The sequence below is a fragment of the Xenopus laevis genome, chromosome 4S, assembly GCF_017654675.1.
Source record: "Xenopus laevis strain J_2021 chromosome 4S, Xenopus_laevis_v10.1, whole genome shotgun sequence".
NCBI classification, from domain to species: Eukaryota; Metazoa; Chordata; class Amphibia; order Anura; family Pipidae; genus Xenopus; species Xenopus laevis.
This window is the reverse complement of record NC_054378.1, coordinates 20881158-20895364: the sequence shown is the minus strand read 5'-3', so window position 1 is coordinate 20895364 and position 14207 is coordinate 20881158. Positions and strand designations below refer to the sequence as shown.

The window sequence follows — 14207 nt, the reverse complement described above, 5'->3', positions numbered from 1 at the left end:
AGGGATCGCCAACCTTTTCTTTTTTTTACTGTGAGCCATATTCAGATGTAAAAAGAGTTGGGGAGCAACACAAGCATGAGACATGTTCCTGAGAGGTGCAAAATTAGTGCTGTGATGTGGTAGCCCCTATGTGGACTGGCAGCCTACAGGAAGCTCTGGTTGGCAGTACATCTGCTATTTATGCAACCAAAACTGGTCTCCAAAACAAGAATTCAAAAATAAGCAACTGCTTTGAGGCCACTGGGAGCAACATCCAATAGGTTGGTAAGTAACATGTTGCTTACAATAGATAAAGATAGATAAAGACAATAGGTCAATATGGAGACAATAGGTCAAGATGGTCAGTAGACAAGAAAAGATGAAGAGAGATAGTGTAAGATGGTGAAAGTAGTGCAAGAAAAGGACAATAGGGCGAGATGGGGACAGTAGGAAAAGATTAAAACAACAATTGAAGATGGTGACATTAGTGCAAGATGAAGACAGTAGAGCAAGGTGAAGACTGTATGGCAAGATGAAGACAGCAGGTCAAGATGAAGACACAAGGGCAAGATGGAGACAGTAGGGCAAGATGGAAACAGTAGGTCAAGACATGACAGTAGTGCAAGATGCTGACAGTAGGGCAAGATGGAGACAGTAGGGCAAGATGGAGACAGTAGGGCAAGATGGACACAGTAGGGACACAGTAAGATGGAGTTAAAAACAGTAGACAAGACAAGATGAAGAGAGTTGGTGTACAATGGTGAAAGTGGTGCAAGATAAAGACAACAGCAAGATAGAGACAGTAGGGCAAGATGGAGACAGTAGAACAATATGGACATAGTAGGGAAAGATGAAGACAACAAGTCAAAATGGTGACATTAGTGCAAGATGGAGACAGTAGAGCAAAGTGAAGACTGTATGGCATGATGAAGACAGCAGGTCAAGATAAAGACACAAGGGCAAAATGGAGACAGTAGGTCAAGATGGTGACAGTAGGCCAAGATGGAGATAAAAACAATAGACAAGACAAGATAAAGATGGTGCAAGAGAAAGACAGTAGGGCAAGACAGACACAGTAGGGCAAGATAAAGACAATATTTCAAGATGGAGACAGTAGGGCAAAATGGAGACATTAGGGCAAGATGGAGACAGTATGGGAAGATGAAGACAAGTCAAGATGGTGGCATTAGTGCAAGGTGGAGACAGTAGAGCAAGGTGAAGACTGTATGGCATGATGAAGACAGCAGGTCGAGAAGAAGACATAAGGGCAAGATGGAGACAGTAGGGCAAGATGGAGACAGTGTGGCAAGATGGTGACAGTAGGTGAAGATGAAGACAGTAGCTCAAGATGGAGACAGTGTGGCAAGATGTAGACAGTATAGCAAGATAGGGACAGTAAGATAAGATGGAGACAGTGGGGCAAAATGGTGACAATAGGTGAAGATTGTCAGGGGGCCTATCGGCTCCCACCAGGGAGTTGTCAGGACCAAGGAGGAAGCTATAGGGATAAAAAGTCCAAGAATGTGGTACGAAAGAGTTCAGGCAAAATCTAGGTCAAAGTTCAGGCAGGGGTTCAATGGCAGGCAGAAAATGTCAAAGTCCAGAAATCACAATAATAAATCACCCAAGAACGCTAACAAACAGGTCCTATACTTGGGCAGTGATTAGGTGTCCTGGGTGCTCTTTTATTATGAAATTGGCGCCAATTCCGCGCTGGGGCAGCTCCCAGCATCATACGTGGCGCGCTGACGTCATTGCGCCGGCGGCGCTACCCACGTGTCGGCCATGGGCGCCCCATTTTGGGAGTGACGCCGGAGGGAAAGGTTGCGCCGGAGCTTCCGGGCGGCGTTCGTGACAAAGATGAAGACAGTAGCTGAAGATGGAGACAGTGGGACAAGATGGAGATAGTAGGGTAAGATCAAGCCAGTAGGTCAAGAGTAAGAAAGTACAGCAAAATGGATACAGTAGGGCAAGAGGAAGACTGTGCAAAATGGTGACAGTGTTGGGTCTGGACCTCGGTGTGAGTGTCTTTTCCAATGATACAGTCCAATGCCCTTTCAAAGTTTCAATCAGAGAAGGAAATTTATTGTGATACAGAATACAAAAGCATTCATCAGCTAGGGAGAACGTTCTCTACCAAAACTGACTGTTACATATATCTTTATAACATCACATCAGCATAGAAAATATTAGCCATACATGATTGGTTACATTCAGCATAAAGGCGTGATTACCTTTTTTTTTTTAGTTCTTATTGTAAGTAACCTTGAAGCTCAAGATTGTACCATAACATAACATATTGTTTATAGAACCATCTTCCACCTTATCTAACAGCTAGCCTTGAAACTTGTTATGTTCCTGTACAATCATGTTTCTTTCTGCATACATAAGCAAAATAGCCAAGGAAATAGGAAAAAAATATTTTCAGCTTGACCTGACGTAAGCTTTAGAAATAGAAAATGGTATCAAAATGAACCAGAGTTTAGAGATTATATAGGCCTCAGACTAATTAGGATTCGACAACAGTAGGACAGTATGGAGACATCGGTGCTCATTTGTCAACACTGAGAAAATTCATACCTTGGCAGTAACCCATTTCGACCAATAAGTAACAAATGTTTTGAGCCAACTGCAGGTAGAACAAAAATTGATTGCTTGCACTGGGATACTGTCCAGCTGCAAATCTGCTCAGTGATTTATGAGCCTCAGTGTTTTATTCTCCAGTGTTGCCCAACCCGGGGCCCTTTCACTGACCAAAACTCATGTACAGCTGAGGGGTCCCAGGTTGGAAAATTCCAGCTAATACGGCGGTTGACTTACAGTACGGTGGCCCAATCACAGGAGCAGATACTGATGGTTCCAATGCTCTTTTGTTCCGGCAGGTCCAGGCATTGCCTTTGTTGTGTATCCCGAAGCGCTGACCAGACTCCCCCTCTCTCCATTCTGGGCCATTATCTTCTTCCTGATGCTTCTCACCCTCGGGTTGGACACAATGGTAAGTTTCAAACGTGTTACATACATGTAACATACACCTACAGTATTAATTCAAATTATACTGCCATTTGAAATGATGTGCCACAGGCAAGAAACCAGGAGTGGGCTCTGCAATGCCCCCTGCTGATCTCTCTTGGTACTTCCACTTATTTTTACTGTGATGGGGTCACGCCTGGGGCTCCTGACTGCCCCAAAGTTCCCCACATTAGGTCTCATGTTGGTCATAGTTATAAAAGAATTATGTAGGGTCTCCAGAAACAATCAAATGTATCTAAATTAACTGGACCTGCAGTGCCCCCTTCTGGCAGTTGGTTATTTCTTTACTTAGATTGGAGGCAATATTTATAGAGCAAAGTATTAAAGGGGCAGTACATCCTGTTGTGCCAACATGAGGGCAATGAACCGAATATGATAAATCTATAGGTTGTGTTATTTGTTGGGGGGGTCAGATGTTGGGGGGGACAGATGCAGGTGGCAGTAGATTAGTGATTCTCTTTTGGAGTTTTTACACTGGGATAGAAAACACTACTAACCAACTACTGGTCGTTCTTTTCATTGCTGATAAAAGATAAAAGTATTTTGAGATAATATGGCTACGCTGACACCTACTGGTCTTTGTTTGCACTGCAACACTCTCATAAACGCTAAATGCATGTTCAGATAATGCAGCGACACCTACAGGTTATACGTTGAACTGCAGCAAGCTGATTGAAGACTTCTGCTGGCCAGGAAAAATATGTCACCTCTGACTAGAGTTGCCACCCGGCTGGTATTTTACCGGCCTGGCCGATAAAAATGATAGTTGATCCCAATGTTATTAATAGGGAAAAAAGACAGATATATAGGAAGGCGGGTATTTTTTCCAGAAAAGGTGGCAACCCTCCCTCTGATCCTAACCAGCACTTCCTTAACTTGAACCCGACCCTACCTGCTAAACATTGCCATTTTAGGACCAGCCGTCTTCCGTCTCCATACGCTGCTTCTGAGCATGCCTCTGGTTCCAAGTAGGGGATCACTGAGAGCAGAGGAGGAGCCAGTTACATCAGTGGGCGGGGATTCTGAGTATGTTTCCCAAATCAGACCCACACCCAATCAAAACCTGCAATGGTGCCTAGTATTTCATAATATACAGTTAGGGAAGATACACTGAAACTATTGGCCATTCCTTGCACTGCTACAGGCTGATAAAAGATCCTATAGTACTGCACAGAGTTAGTGTAGCTACACTGACGTCTGACCCCTTATGGTTATTCCATGCACTACACCAGACTGATAAAAGATTCCGAAGGACTGCATCAGACATGAAGCCACACTGCCATCTAATGGTTATTCCTTGCACTGCAACGTGCCGGTAAAGTGATGAGTGCAGAAATTTAAACTCTGACACCGACTTGTCATTCCTTGCACTGCAGCAGGCTGGTAAATGAATGAGTGCAGAAACACTGACACCTACTGGTCATTCCTTGTAGTGCAGCAGGCTGATGAAAGGATCCTAAAGTATCATAACAATTGCCTAACATGCCGCCCATTGTTTGCATTACAGCAGGTTTTTCAATGCCTTGTCTTTGGATCCCATAAAGCTATATTTTCAAGGACAGTCTATAAATAATGATTGTTTCTGTCGCTGTGCTCGGTAGGTCTACATAACCAAATATGACTTATTTAAACGTTTTATACATTTTCAGAAAGAATTTACATTTGGACATGAATCTGTTTCCTTTCTCATCCTTAGTTTGCTACAATTGAGACAATTGTGACATCAGTGTCAGACGAGTTTCCAAAATTACTGCGCACCCACAAGCCGCTTTTCACCTTGGTCTGCTGTGTCGCCTTTTTCATTATGGGCTTTCCGATGGTCACACAGGTGAGTAATCTAGACACCCCCCTCAAAACACACTTAGTACACTCTGATGGCAGCTTGCAAGGGGAGGGGCAAGGAGTATGTGACTCAAGCAGTGAGTGGGACTAGAACACTCAGATGGAACATTAAAGGGGAGGGGCTAGGAGTCTGTGACTCAAGCAGTGTGTGGGGCAACAATACTCTGATGGAACCTTAAAGGAGAAGGGCTGGGAGTCTGAACTCAAACATGGTTGGGATTAGAAAACTTGTATGGAACCTTAAAGGGGGAAGGCTGGGAGTCTGTAACTCAAGCAGTGGGTGGAACTAGAACACTCAGATGGAACCTTAAAGGGGAAGGGCTGGGAGTCTTTAACTCAAGCTGTGATTGGGATTAGAAAACTGTTATGGAAGTTTACAGGGGGTGGCTGTCGGAGACCGTAACTCAAGCAGTGGATAGTGATAAGGAGAACAGTGTAGGTGGGAGACAATGGTGACCACAGAAAAGTGCCATTTGGGCCACAGGCAATTTCATATTTAATCCCCTTGTTTGGCTGCACCAAATATTCCTCTGAATATAATTCTGAATGTTTCTCTGCACCACTTTCCTCAGGGGGGTATTTACATGCTTCAGCTGGTTGACAATTACGCAGCGTCCTACTCACTTGTCATAATCGCCATCTTTGAATTGGTCGGAATTTCATATATTTATGGTGAGTCCTTTCCCCCATTGCAGAATCAATCTAACAAACCCCTGCCCCATATGACTGATTGAAAATATTGGGTCTATGGGAGATTGCTGACAGGACCCGATAGATAATGAGAATGTTCCGAGGCTGGAGAAAACAAATTAAGCCCCTTCTGCTGCTGGTTCTGACTCCTGAAACAATGTAGCACAATCAGCTCATTAGCAGACCTGGAGGAGACCTGACTTCTACATTGTTCAGAGAGTCAGAACCAGAAAACAGAAAGGGACAAACTGCTGAATACACATTATAACCATTTCTGGCCTGGTTGGCTGTTTCGCTCTGGGGAATATGAGTATTTTCAACTGTTCTGGGGTGACAGAGCAATAAGAATAAGAAATCTATAGATATATTGAAATATGAGCACTTTAGAGCAAATAAGTGCAAGCTCAGCCTTCCAGTTAATGGTTTTGCTCACTAGAGAGTCCAGAGTCGCCGCAGAATTTACAGCAACAAATCTCATCTCTCAGAAATGATGAATAAGTCGTTGGTTGTGCCGAGTCAGGACTTCTGCGCCACGGCGTTCCCATTGTTGTTACCCTTTAGCTTTTGCGAAGGGGGGGGGGGAGGGTGCTCACATGTGGCCCCAAACACCTGCCTGGCCCAGTGTTCTCTAACTGGATTTATTTTGAAGCCATTGTAACTTGGTTCCTAGAGAATTGCTGCTCCCATATTGGGGGTATTACGGGGTATTCTGGGTATGCAGATGCCTTAAGCTTTGCATTGCAAAGGCTCAGCTCTCATTTTCTGGTTATTCAAAGGAGAACTAAACCCCTACATTAACCTTAGGGATACCCCCAGAATGGGTCTCTATATTGATCCTGATCTAGTTTGTTCCTTCCTCTAACATTTCCCTCTCTCTTTCACCCAACTGTGCCGGGGCCTAAATATAGCGACAAGCGTTTGCCTCTCTGAGGGCTGCTATTTTGGTTTACAAGCGATACTTGTGTTAAAGACGCCATCATTCCCCGCTTAGTGCTCCCCGAAGGGACATTAGAACCATCAGAACCCACATGCTGCAACTGACGGATTGTTTAACTCACCAAAGCCACAAACTGTTTATCTGCTCGACTTCATGGAATTTTCTTTTTCCCAGTGTGAGACAATGAGATTTATTACCCGACAAAGGTGAAAATTGCAATTAGTCACTTCTGCTCCACAAAAAAAAAAAATGAATATAAACTAAGATTCAAATGATTTTTTCCCTTTTCCCACCTGAAGGCTCAATTAGTTCCCCCAAGTACCAACTAAGTACCACCCACTAATGCAGCCCATATGTTCTGCTCTTGTCCCCAATCACTTCAGCATGTTCTCTTCTAATTGGATTTGTTCTAATTGGTCTTCAGCTCATATCAAGGTTACAGATATATATAAATATTGGGGTAAAAGTCACCCTGCTATAGTTCCAGGGGTACCCAGGGTACAAATAAGCACAGTCACCCCAAATCTCCCCCTAAATGGCCTTCAGGCTGGGCCCCCTTAGCTCATAACAAGGTTACACATTTATAGAAACATTTGGGTAACAGTCACCTTGCTATAGTTCCAGGGGTACCCAGGGTACAAATAAGCACTCACCCCAAATCTCCCCATACCTGGCCTTCAGGCGTGACCCCCTTAGCTCATAACAACAGATATATAGAAACATTGGGGTAACAGACACAAACACTTGGGATCCCCTCTGTTCTGCATATTGTATATGTCCACTAGAGGGCAGTAGATAGGCTGGACTGTACTACATGGAAATTACAATATGGAAATATGGTGGGTGGGTAATTAAATACATCCTTCTACTGGGGGGAGGGAATCTTGGGTAATAAAAGTTGTCAGGCATGATGGTCCTATATAGACTTACTGTGACTCTTGACTGTATCAATTTCTTCCTGATAAAATGGAGTTGTGTCCTTGCTGGGCTCTAGTAACAGTCAACTACAGAGCCGACCAGAACACAGAAACAAAGGGTTAATGATCCAATGGGGAAAGGGCGGAGCAAAACTGGCAGAATGGAAAATCACCAGTGACTCATTTAGGAGTTTAGCAGCGTCTGAGTCCATTGTGTAAAGTGGCGAGAGTTTCACCCCGGGTCCCTCAGCTCCATATTATTCTCCTTAATTATAATAACTTTATTGATCTCTCACTTGCTGCAGACCCTGAGGAACAAACACGCTGTATCCCCCCCCCAACCAGGTTACAAAAGGCAATGAGAGAATATTGATACAGTTTCACTTGTATAAAGTCACAGCCTGAGTGCACTTGGGCCTCCTGTGATGTGATTGCTGAACTATAACATTAACCCATCCCAGTGCCATATATGAATCAAATATATGAGCGTTTAGGGTGTTCACAGTTCCTTCTCTTGTTTAACTCAACTCTGTTTGTGACTTCAGGACTGCAGAGATTCTGTGAAGATATAGAAATGATGATTGGCTTTCAACCAAGCCGGTTCTGGAAGATCTGCTGGGCTTTCGTCACCCCAACCATTCTCACGGTAAGAATCACTGCCCCCCCCCAAAACCATCCACTGCCTAAACACATGGGCAGATGTTCAGGCTGGTTTTTTGTTGGTGTAACGTATTGCTCCTTCATTTTATATATGAACCACTTCTTTCTCTAATAAAGGCTACAGAGCAGCACTGCAAGGGTTACCACAACTGTAAATCCTACTTTGTATTCTGGGCAGGCTCACTTAATCCAAGTCCAGCTCAAATCCAGAAGAGAAGTTGGTCTCATCTTGTTAAATTAAACAGCAATGGAGCCTGCCTAGATTGGTAGATAGGATTTCCCAGCTTTTATAAATAACATTTTAAAATCAAATGACTGTTCTAGGTTTGAAATTCAGGTAGTGGGTTTGGTAAGGGGATAAGCATTTGCCATTGTTGGGGAGGCAGGAGTGCAAAAGATACTGGGGTGTTAGGGTTGAATAAGCATATGAGACTGGTTATTAAGTAGTTGGGCAGTTACAGGTTCTTAACCAGGGAAAAGATGGAGAGGAGAAAGAGGGAACTGGAAATTGGGGTGGGTTGGAGAAAAGAGATCAAGAACACATCATACATGGTTCATTGCATGGAACAGGATTGTAAGCTCACTGAGCAAGAAATTGGTTGAATGGTTAAACAGGGATCCTTTAAAACCTAGTATGGTAGTGGATGACCATAATAAACCAAAGTGCAACCTAAACTGCAATCCACTGTCTGAAAGGCGAACTGAAACTGTATCAGTCGCCTTAATGAGGGCAATAAGGAAACAGGGGTGAACATTAGGGCTCCATAAGGCAGATAAGTAGGTGCAGCGTCTGTTTCTCCTTGTGAGAAGAAATGATGATGATGATGATGATGATGATGAAAGCTTGACAGTCCTTCAGTGTTTGGCTTGTGCAGTTTGCAGAGTGAAACAGCAGGTGGCAGCGCAGGGCAAGTCTCACTGTCCCCATAATAATTAATATTGCAGAGTTGCTTTGTGTATTAACACTGCAGCTAGTGAACAAAAAGAATCTGCCGCCTTTTCCTTGAATGGCAAATAAAAACATTTGTTTTATTTTCCTGCAGATTATTAGCTTTAATGAATACATAATATACCCACGGTGCATTGTTACAGCCGCTCTCTAGCAAGGACTCCCGGGAGCTCACTGTGACATGGAGGGAGGGAGATGCATTCATTTCTCAGTGATGGTTCTTTCCATATGATGAGGTTCCTGGCCCAAGACAATGGGTGCAAAGAAGATTAGCCAAACAACACAGGCTGGTGTAGCGGGGATCTCCCCTGCACGTTTATTTCGTCAAGCGACATCACTTGACGAAATAAACGTGCAGGGGAGATCCCCGCTACACCAGCCTGTGTTGTTTGGCTAATCTTCTTTGCAGATATTTCTGGGAGAGGCGCCGACCCCTCCAGCCAGCACCGGGCAATTATTACCAGGAGAGACCTAGGGGAAATTAGGTAATTTGTTTTGCTGCTTGTACCAAGACAATGGGTACCATGTGCCTCTGACTCAGTAAACTAAGGGCCAGAATTATTAAGCCGACGTAAGCAGTGCTGTGTAAGCTGAGGTTGCTGGGTCACCTAAATAATTCATGCCTCCTGTATCCCCCTCCAGTTGCAATTTATAGATATAAAGAAAGAAGCTCATAAAAGCCACATGCTGCAGGCTGTACTGGTTACTAAACCTGCTTCATCTTCACCCTCATTGTATAGAGCAATACATAACAAGTAATTTATAATTTCCAAGGACACTGGGCAGAGAAAAGTCAAAGTTCTGACCATAATCCAATGGAGCAATGACAGCTTTGCCGAGGCCTCTCTCTACCAGTACAAATTGTTGTGAGGCTCTGGCTAGTACAATCCAAACAATGTCAGGACTTTGCCAAAGCCGATTTATCATATAATGCTTGAATGAGATGTCAGAACCCAGAGAAACTGCCCCGTGTCCCACAAGATCCCCGCAGGCGATGCTGAGCGTGAGCTACAAAGCCAGGGAGGCTTAAGATGCTTAAGGAACGCTGACAGAGCGACATCTCCATCATTAATCTCCTAGCCTTGTCCTTGGGAAGTGTCTGTATCATGGACTCTAGTAACTGCCAGAAGCACAGAAAATGCTTCTTTGGATTTCCATCTCTGCACTGTGTAGTCGGCCTCCATGGAGGTCTAGTGGTTTGTAAGGCTCAGATTGGCTAGTAATACCTATAGCGTTATGCAATTAATGGTCCTAATTTTGCCCAGGAGCAGAGACCCATAGCAACCAATCAGCAGGCAATATTTCTGGTCATCTGTTTAGAAGCAAACCTCATATAGTATCTGTCTGTCTGTCTGTCTGTCTGTCTGTCTGTCTGTCTGTCTGTCTATCTATCTATCCACCCATCTATCTGTCTGCTCCTGTTGAAAGGCCCATTCTACCACCTGGATGAAACCTAAATTAAAAGTTATTACTACATAACCTATGTGTTTCCTCCCCCAGTTTATCCTGGGCTTCAGTTTCTATCAATGGGAGCCAATGACTTATGGCAGCTACCACTACCCATCGTGGTCCATGGTCATGGGGTGGCTAATGTTAGCCTGTTCTGTCATATGGATTCCGATTATGTTTGTGATAAAGATGTTCCTGGCTCCCGGAACCTTCATTGAGGTAATTCTAAGTCATGTCTTCATGCCAAAGGGGCTTGAAACATTTGTTGTGAGTTTCAACCTATTGTCTTTCCTTGTCCTTTTGTCTCCATCTTGTTCTTCTGTCTCTATCTTGTCCTCCTGTCTGAATCTTTCGCTACTGTGACCATCTTGTCCTACTCTCTACATTTTGCTCTACTGGCACCATCGTTCCTTACATCTACACTGCCTCTTGTATGAATGTTACCTTCATGCCCTCTTGCCTTCTTCTTCCTCAACTGTTTCCATATTTCCCTATTGTCTCCATCTTGGTCTACCCCATTATTATCACCATCTTGACTTCCAGTCTCTATCCTATCTTATGACCTCCATCTTGCCTTACTGTTTTTAGTGTATCCTTTAGTTTACATCTTGAACTGTCTACATTTTGCTTTGCTATCTTCATTTTGCCCTCCTGTCTCTATCCTATCATATGGCCTATATCTTGCCCTATTGCCTCAATCCCATTCTACTGCCTCCACCTTACCCTACAGTCTATATCTTCTCCTCTTGTCTTCATTTTGTTCTACTGCCTTCATCTTGCCTTACTGTTTCCACCATGCCCTGCTGTCTCAATCTTACCCTACTGTCTTCGTCTTGCCCTTTCCCCCCCATCTTTTCCTACTGTTCATTCTTGCCCTACTGTCTTCTCTTACCCTATCACTATCTTGCTCAACTTTCTCCATCTTGTCCTCCTGACTGCATATTTCCCTGCTGTCTCCATCCTACTGTTACCACCTTGCCCTATTGTCTACAGTTCTCTCTTATGTCGCCATATTGTCCTACTGTCTCTGTCTTTGTTGTACTGTTGCCAACCTACCCCACTTTACCTGATATCCCAAACTCATTCTACCTCTATTGGCCACAGTTGTAGCTGGCCGGCTTGCACAAAGCCCACGCTGAAGCCATGATATTGTGGGTTTTGCTATGCACAGAAACAGCTGGCAGGTTAAAAAAGCCTCCAATGAACTGTGTGATGATTACAATTATTCCATGGAATGCGGGACTTTCTGTATAACGAATTGCAGCCTCAATGAGCTTGCCGCTCTCTTTATTATTGTTCATTTGGGACATTCAGGGTTGCAAACTGGCATTTTAGTGGAGATTAAAAATAATGGGGATAGCGGCTCAATTTATTTTAATAGCTAATAAACCCATAATTGTTTTTTTCCCTTTATGATGGAGCAAGCCTGTTTCCTAACCATTTAAAGGCAGAAATTCCCCACATCGAATTAAAATTCTAATAAAAAAAGGAGCAGCAGCAAAAATTAAATCAGTTTCCATTATTGCGCCACGTGCCGCGATCACTTAGTCATCTTCAAAAAAGAGGTGAAAGGGATCGTCTTTACCAGGCTGCCATTACTCTCCTAGATAAATACCCCCCAGATAATCCCTCCTAGATTAAGCCTTTCCCTATTCTGAGTGCCTGCTTCTTTATTGTGCCTGAGAATACAGAAAAGGCTCCATTATAAATAACTCTTTTGAGGCCATTTAAGATCACATGGTGCAATACATGCATTAGGGGGCACTAGAGAACCCTGGTGAGTTGATATTATGTTGCCTTTTTGCTATAACCACCAAGGCCCTGCCTGTAAAGTGTCATATTTAGAAGCTTTGATTAAGCTTCCCGCTCTGCTGCCCTGTTCTGACCCATCGATCTGGTCTTGTCATTGTTAGTCCCCTTGTTCTTTCATTATAACTCAGGAGACAATGGAGGGCGGCTGGTAACATTTCCCCCATTTGTGCCATTTTGAAAAATGACCGTTGGCATGGCTGTTCCTTTGATGGTAGAAACAAGACCTTTGCCATTACTTGCTGGCATCACAATTTGGCAAGCTTGGTAGGAGGGAAAAGAAATTATCTTATAGCTGCAAGAAATTCTGCTCTCTAGATATATGTATTGATTGAATGTGCTAATGAACGCGCACTGATATAGATTTTTTTCATTGCTTTCAAAGTATTCTATGCAAGAATAGATCATATGTTTCAAGGAGGTCACTTGTCCTTAGCCGAGCTGAACACAGTTCCAGATGGGTCCTGTGGATCTCTAGCATTTCCCCTGAATGCCATGTAGGTATTACAGGCTCCTCTGTCAACTAATGGAAAAACTGTGTAGGTCAAGGTTGTAAACCTCCCAACTACTGCTGAACTTCAAGCCTCTTCATCCCCAGAGGCTCAAAACACTCTCAACCCCCATGTTGCTGGGCAGTGGCCTTCAGACAAAAGTCACAAATTCATGGGTCATGTTCTTGAATATCAGATTGAGAGTCTTGGGTTGATTAACCATGGGTTTGTACTACACTCCACATCATCCAGGTATGTTGTGAGGTAAAGTTTAGCAGCAGATAGAGGGCCACAGTCTGACCACCTTTTACATCCACCATGGCTTCCCAATGGCAGCTGTAAGGCCTCTGTTTTTCAACCTTTGTTTTTGACCCTCTTTCTTTAAAATATCCAATGCGAGATTATTAGAAGAAATGGACCTGAACTGGGTTAATTTCAAGGGCCTATTTTAATGTCTACTATCTTTGGATTAATTGTCATATACCCAATATCTAACTCTTATTCTGTTTTGGATTGCATTTCAGAGGCTCAAATTGGTGTGCTCACCTCAGCCAGACTGGGGTCCGTTCCTGGCTAAGCACCGCGGAGAACGCTACAAAAACATGATCGACCCCTTGGGCACCTCATCTCTGGGACTCAAACTGCCGCCTAAGGATTTCGAGTTAGGGACCCAGTGCTAGTAGACCCTGTGTCCATACCCGCCTACAGCTTCCTCCTGTTCGTCCTCCATTGACCACTTTCCTCTGATTTCCAACGGTGCAGGTGGTTCCGTGAAAACAGTGGGTTCTCCTGTTGCATGATGTAGCGAATACCTAGACCGACCACTTCTAGCACTGTGTGCTTCCTCCTTGTGCCCATCCCATAAACTCATCCTGCTGAATTACTACAGTAAATCACCCCAATTTAAAGAGTCACTATCTATGCTAATGGGGAATTTAAATCAGATTTTAATAGTAGAAACATATTAAATCCCTTTCTGATCCCAAAGTATTGTAAACTTGAAGAGTAGCTTCAAACCAGCATTGCGTTATATATTGTGCAATCATTGTATGTTGAGAAAACCCAATACTGAAACATATATTATTTTGAAGAATTAAAGGGACACTATCTTTAACATAAATGAAAAAAATGCCTATATTTATACTATACCAGGAGTACATAGACAAGTTCACTACATGGCCAAAGGTTTGTGAACAGCACCTGTTTCAGACCCATAAAAAACAAAGAAAGGTCCAAATCAGAAATGGTTTGCAAGGATGGGACTGGAAGAACTTGACTGACCAATAATGGTACCACCTAAGGAATCTTAATAGAAAGTAAAAGGAGAGCACTCAAATTGCAGATTTAACTGCTTATGCTTATTTATTTCAGTCTTATTTTCAGTTCAGACAGACTGAAATAAATAAGCATAAGCAGTTAAATCTGCAATTTGAGTGCTCTCCTTTTACTTTCTA

At 43.4% G+C, this 14207-nt stretch overlaps 1 protein-coding gene across 2 annotated transcripts in view; it reads left to right on the top strand.

Moving 5' to 3' along the window:
• Positions 1-13873, top strand: part of slc6a5.S (solute carrier family 6 member 5 S homeolog) — a 39233-nt gene extending 25360 nt beyond the window's left edge. The window contains exons 11-16 of one of the 2 annotated variants that reach the window (XM_041591121.1): positions 2862-2974; positions 4706-4837; positions 5424-5523; positions 7941-8041; positions 10505-10672; positions 13278-13873. In XM_041591121.1, coding sequence (XP_041447055.1) covers positions 2862-2974; positions 4706-4837; positions 5424-5523; positions 7941-8041; positions 10505-10672; positions 13278-13433 — 770 coding nt within the window. In that variant the 3' untranslated portion in view covers positions 13434-13873. The remainder of the gene's footprint in view (positions 1-2861; positions 2975-4705; positions 4838-5423; positions 5524-7940; positions 8042-10504; positions 10673-13277) is intronic. The other variant, NM_001161392.1, reaches the window with a different exon arrangement.
• Positions 13874-14207: the final 334 nt, after the last annotated feature.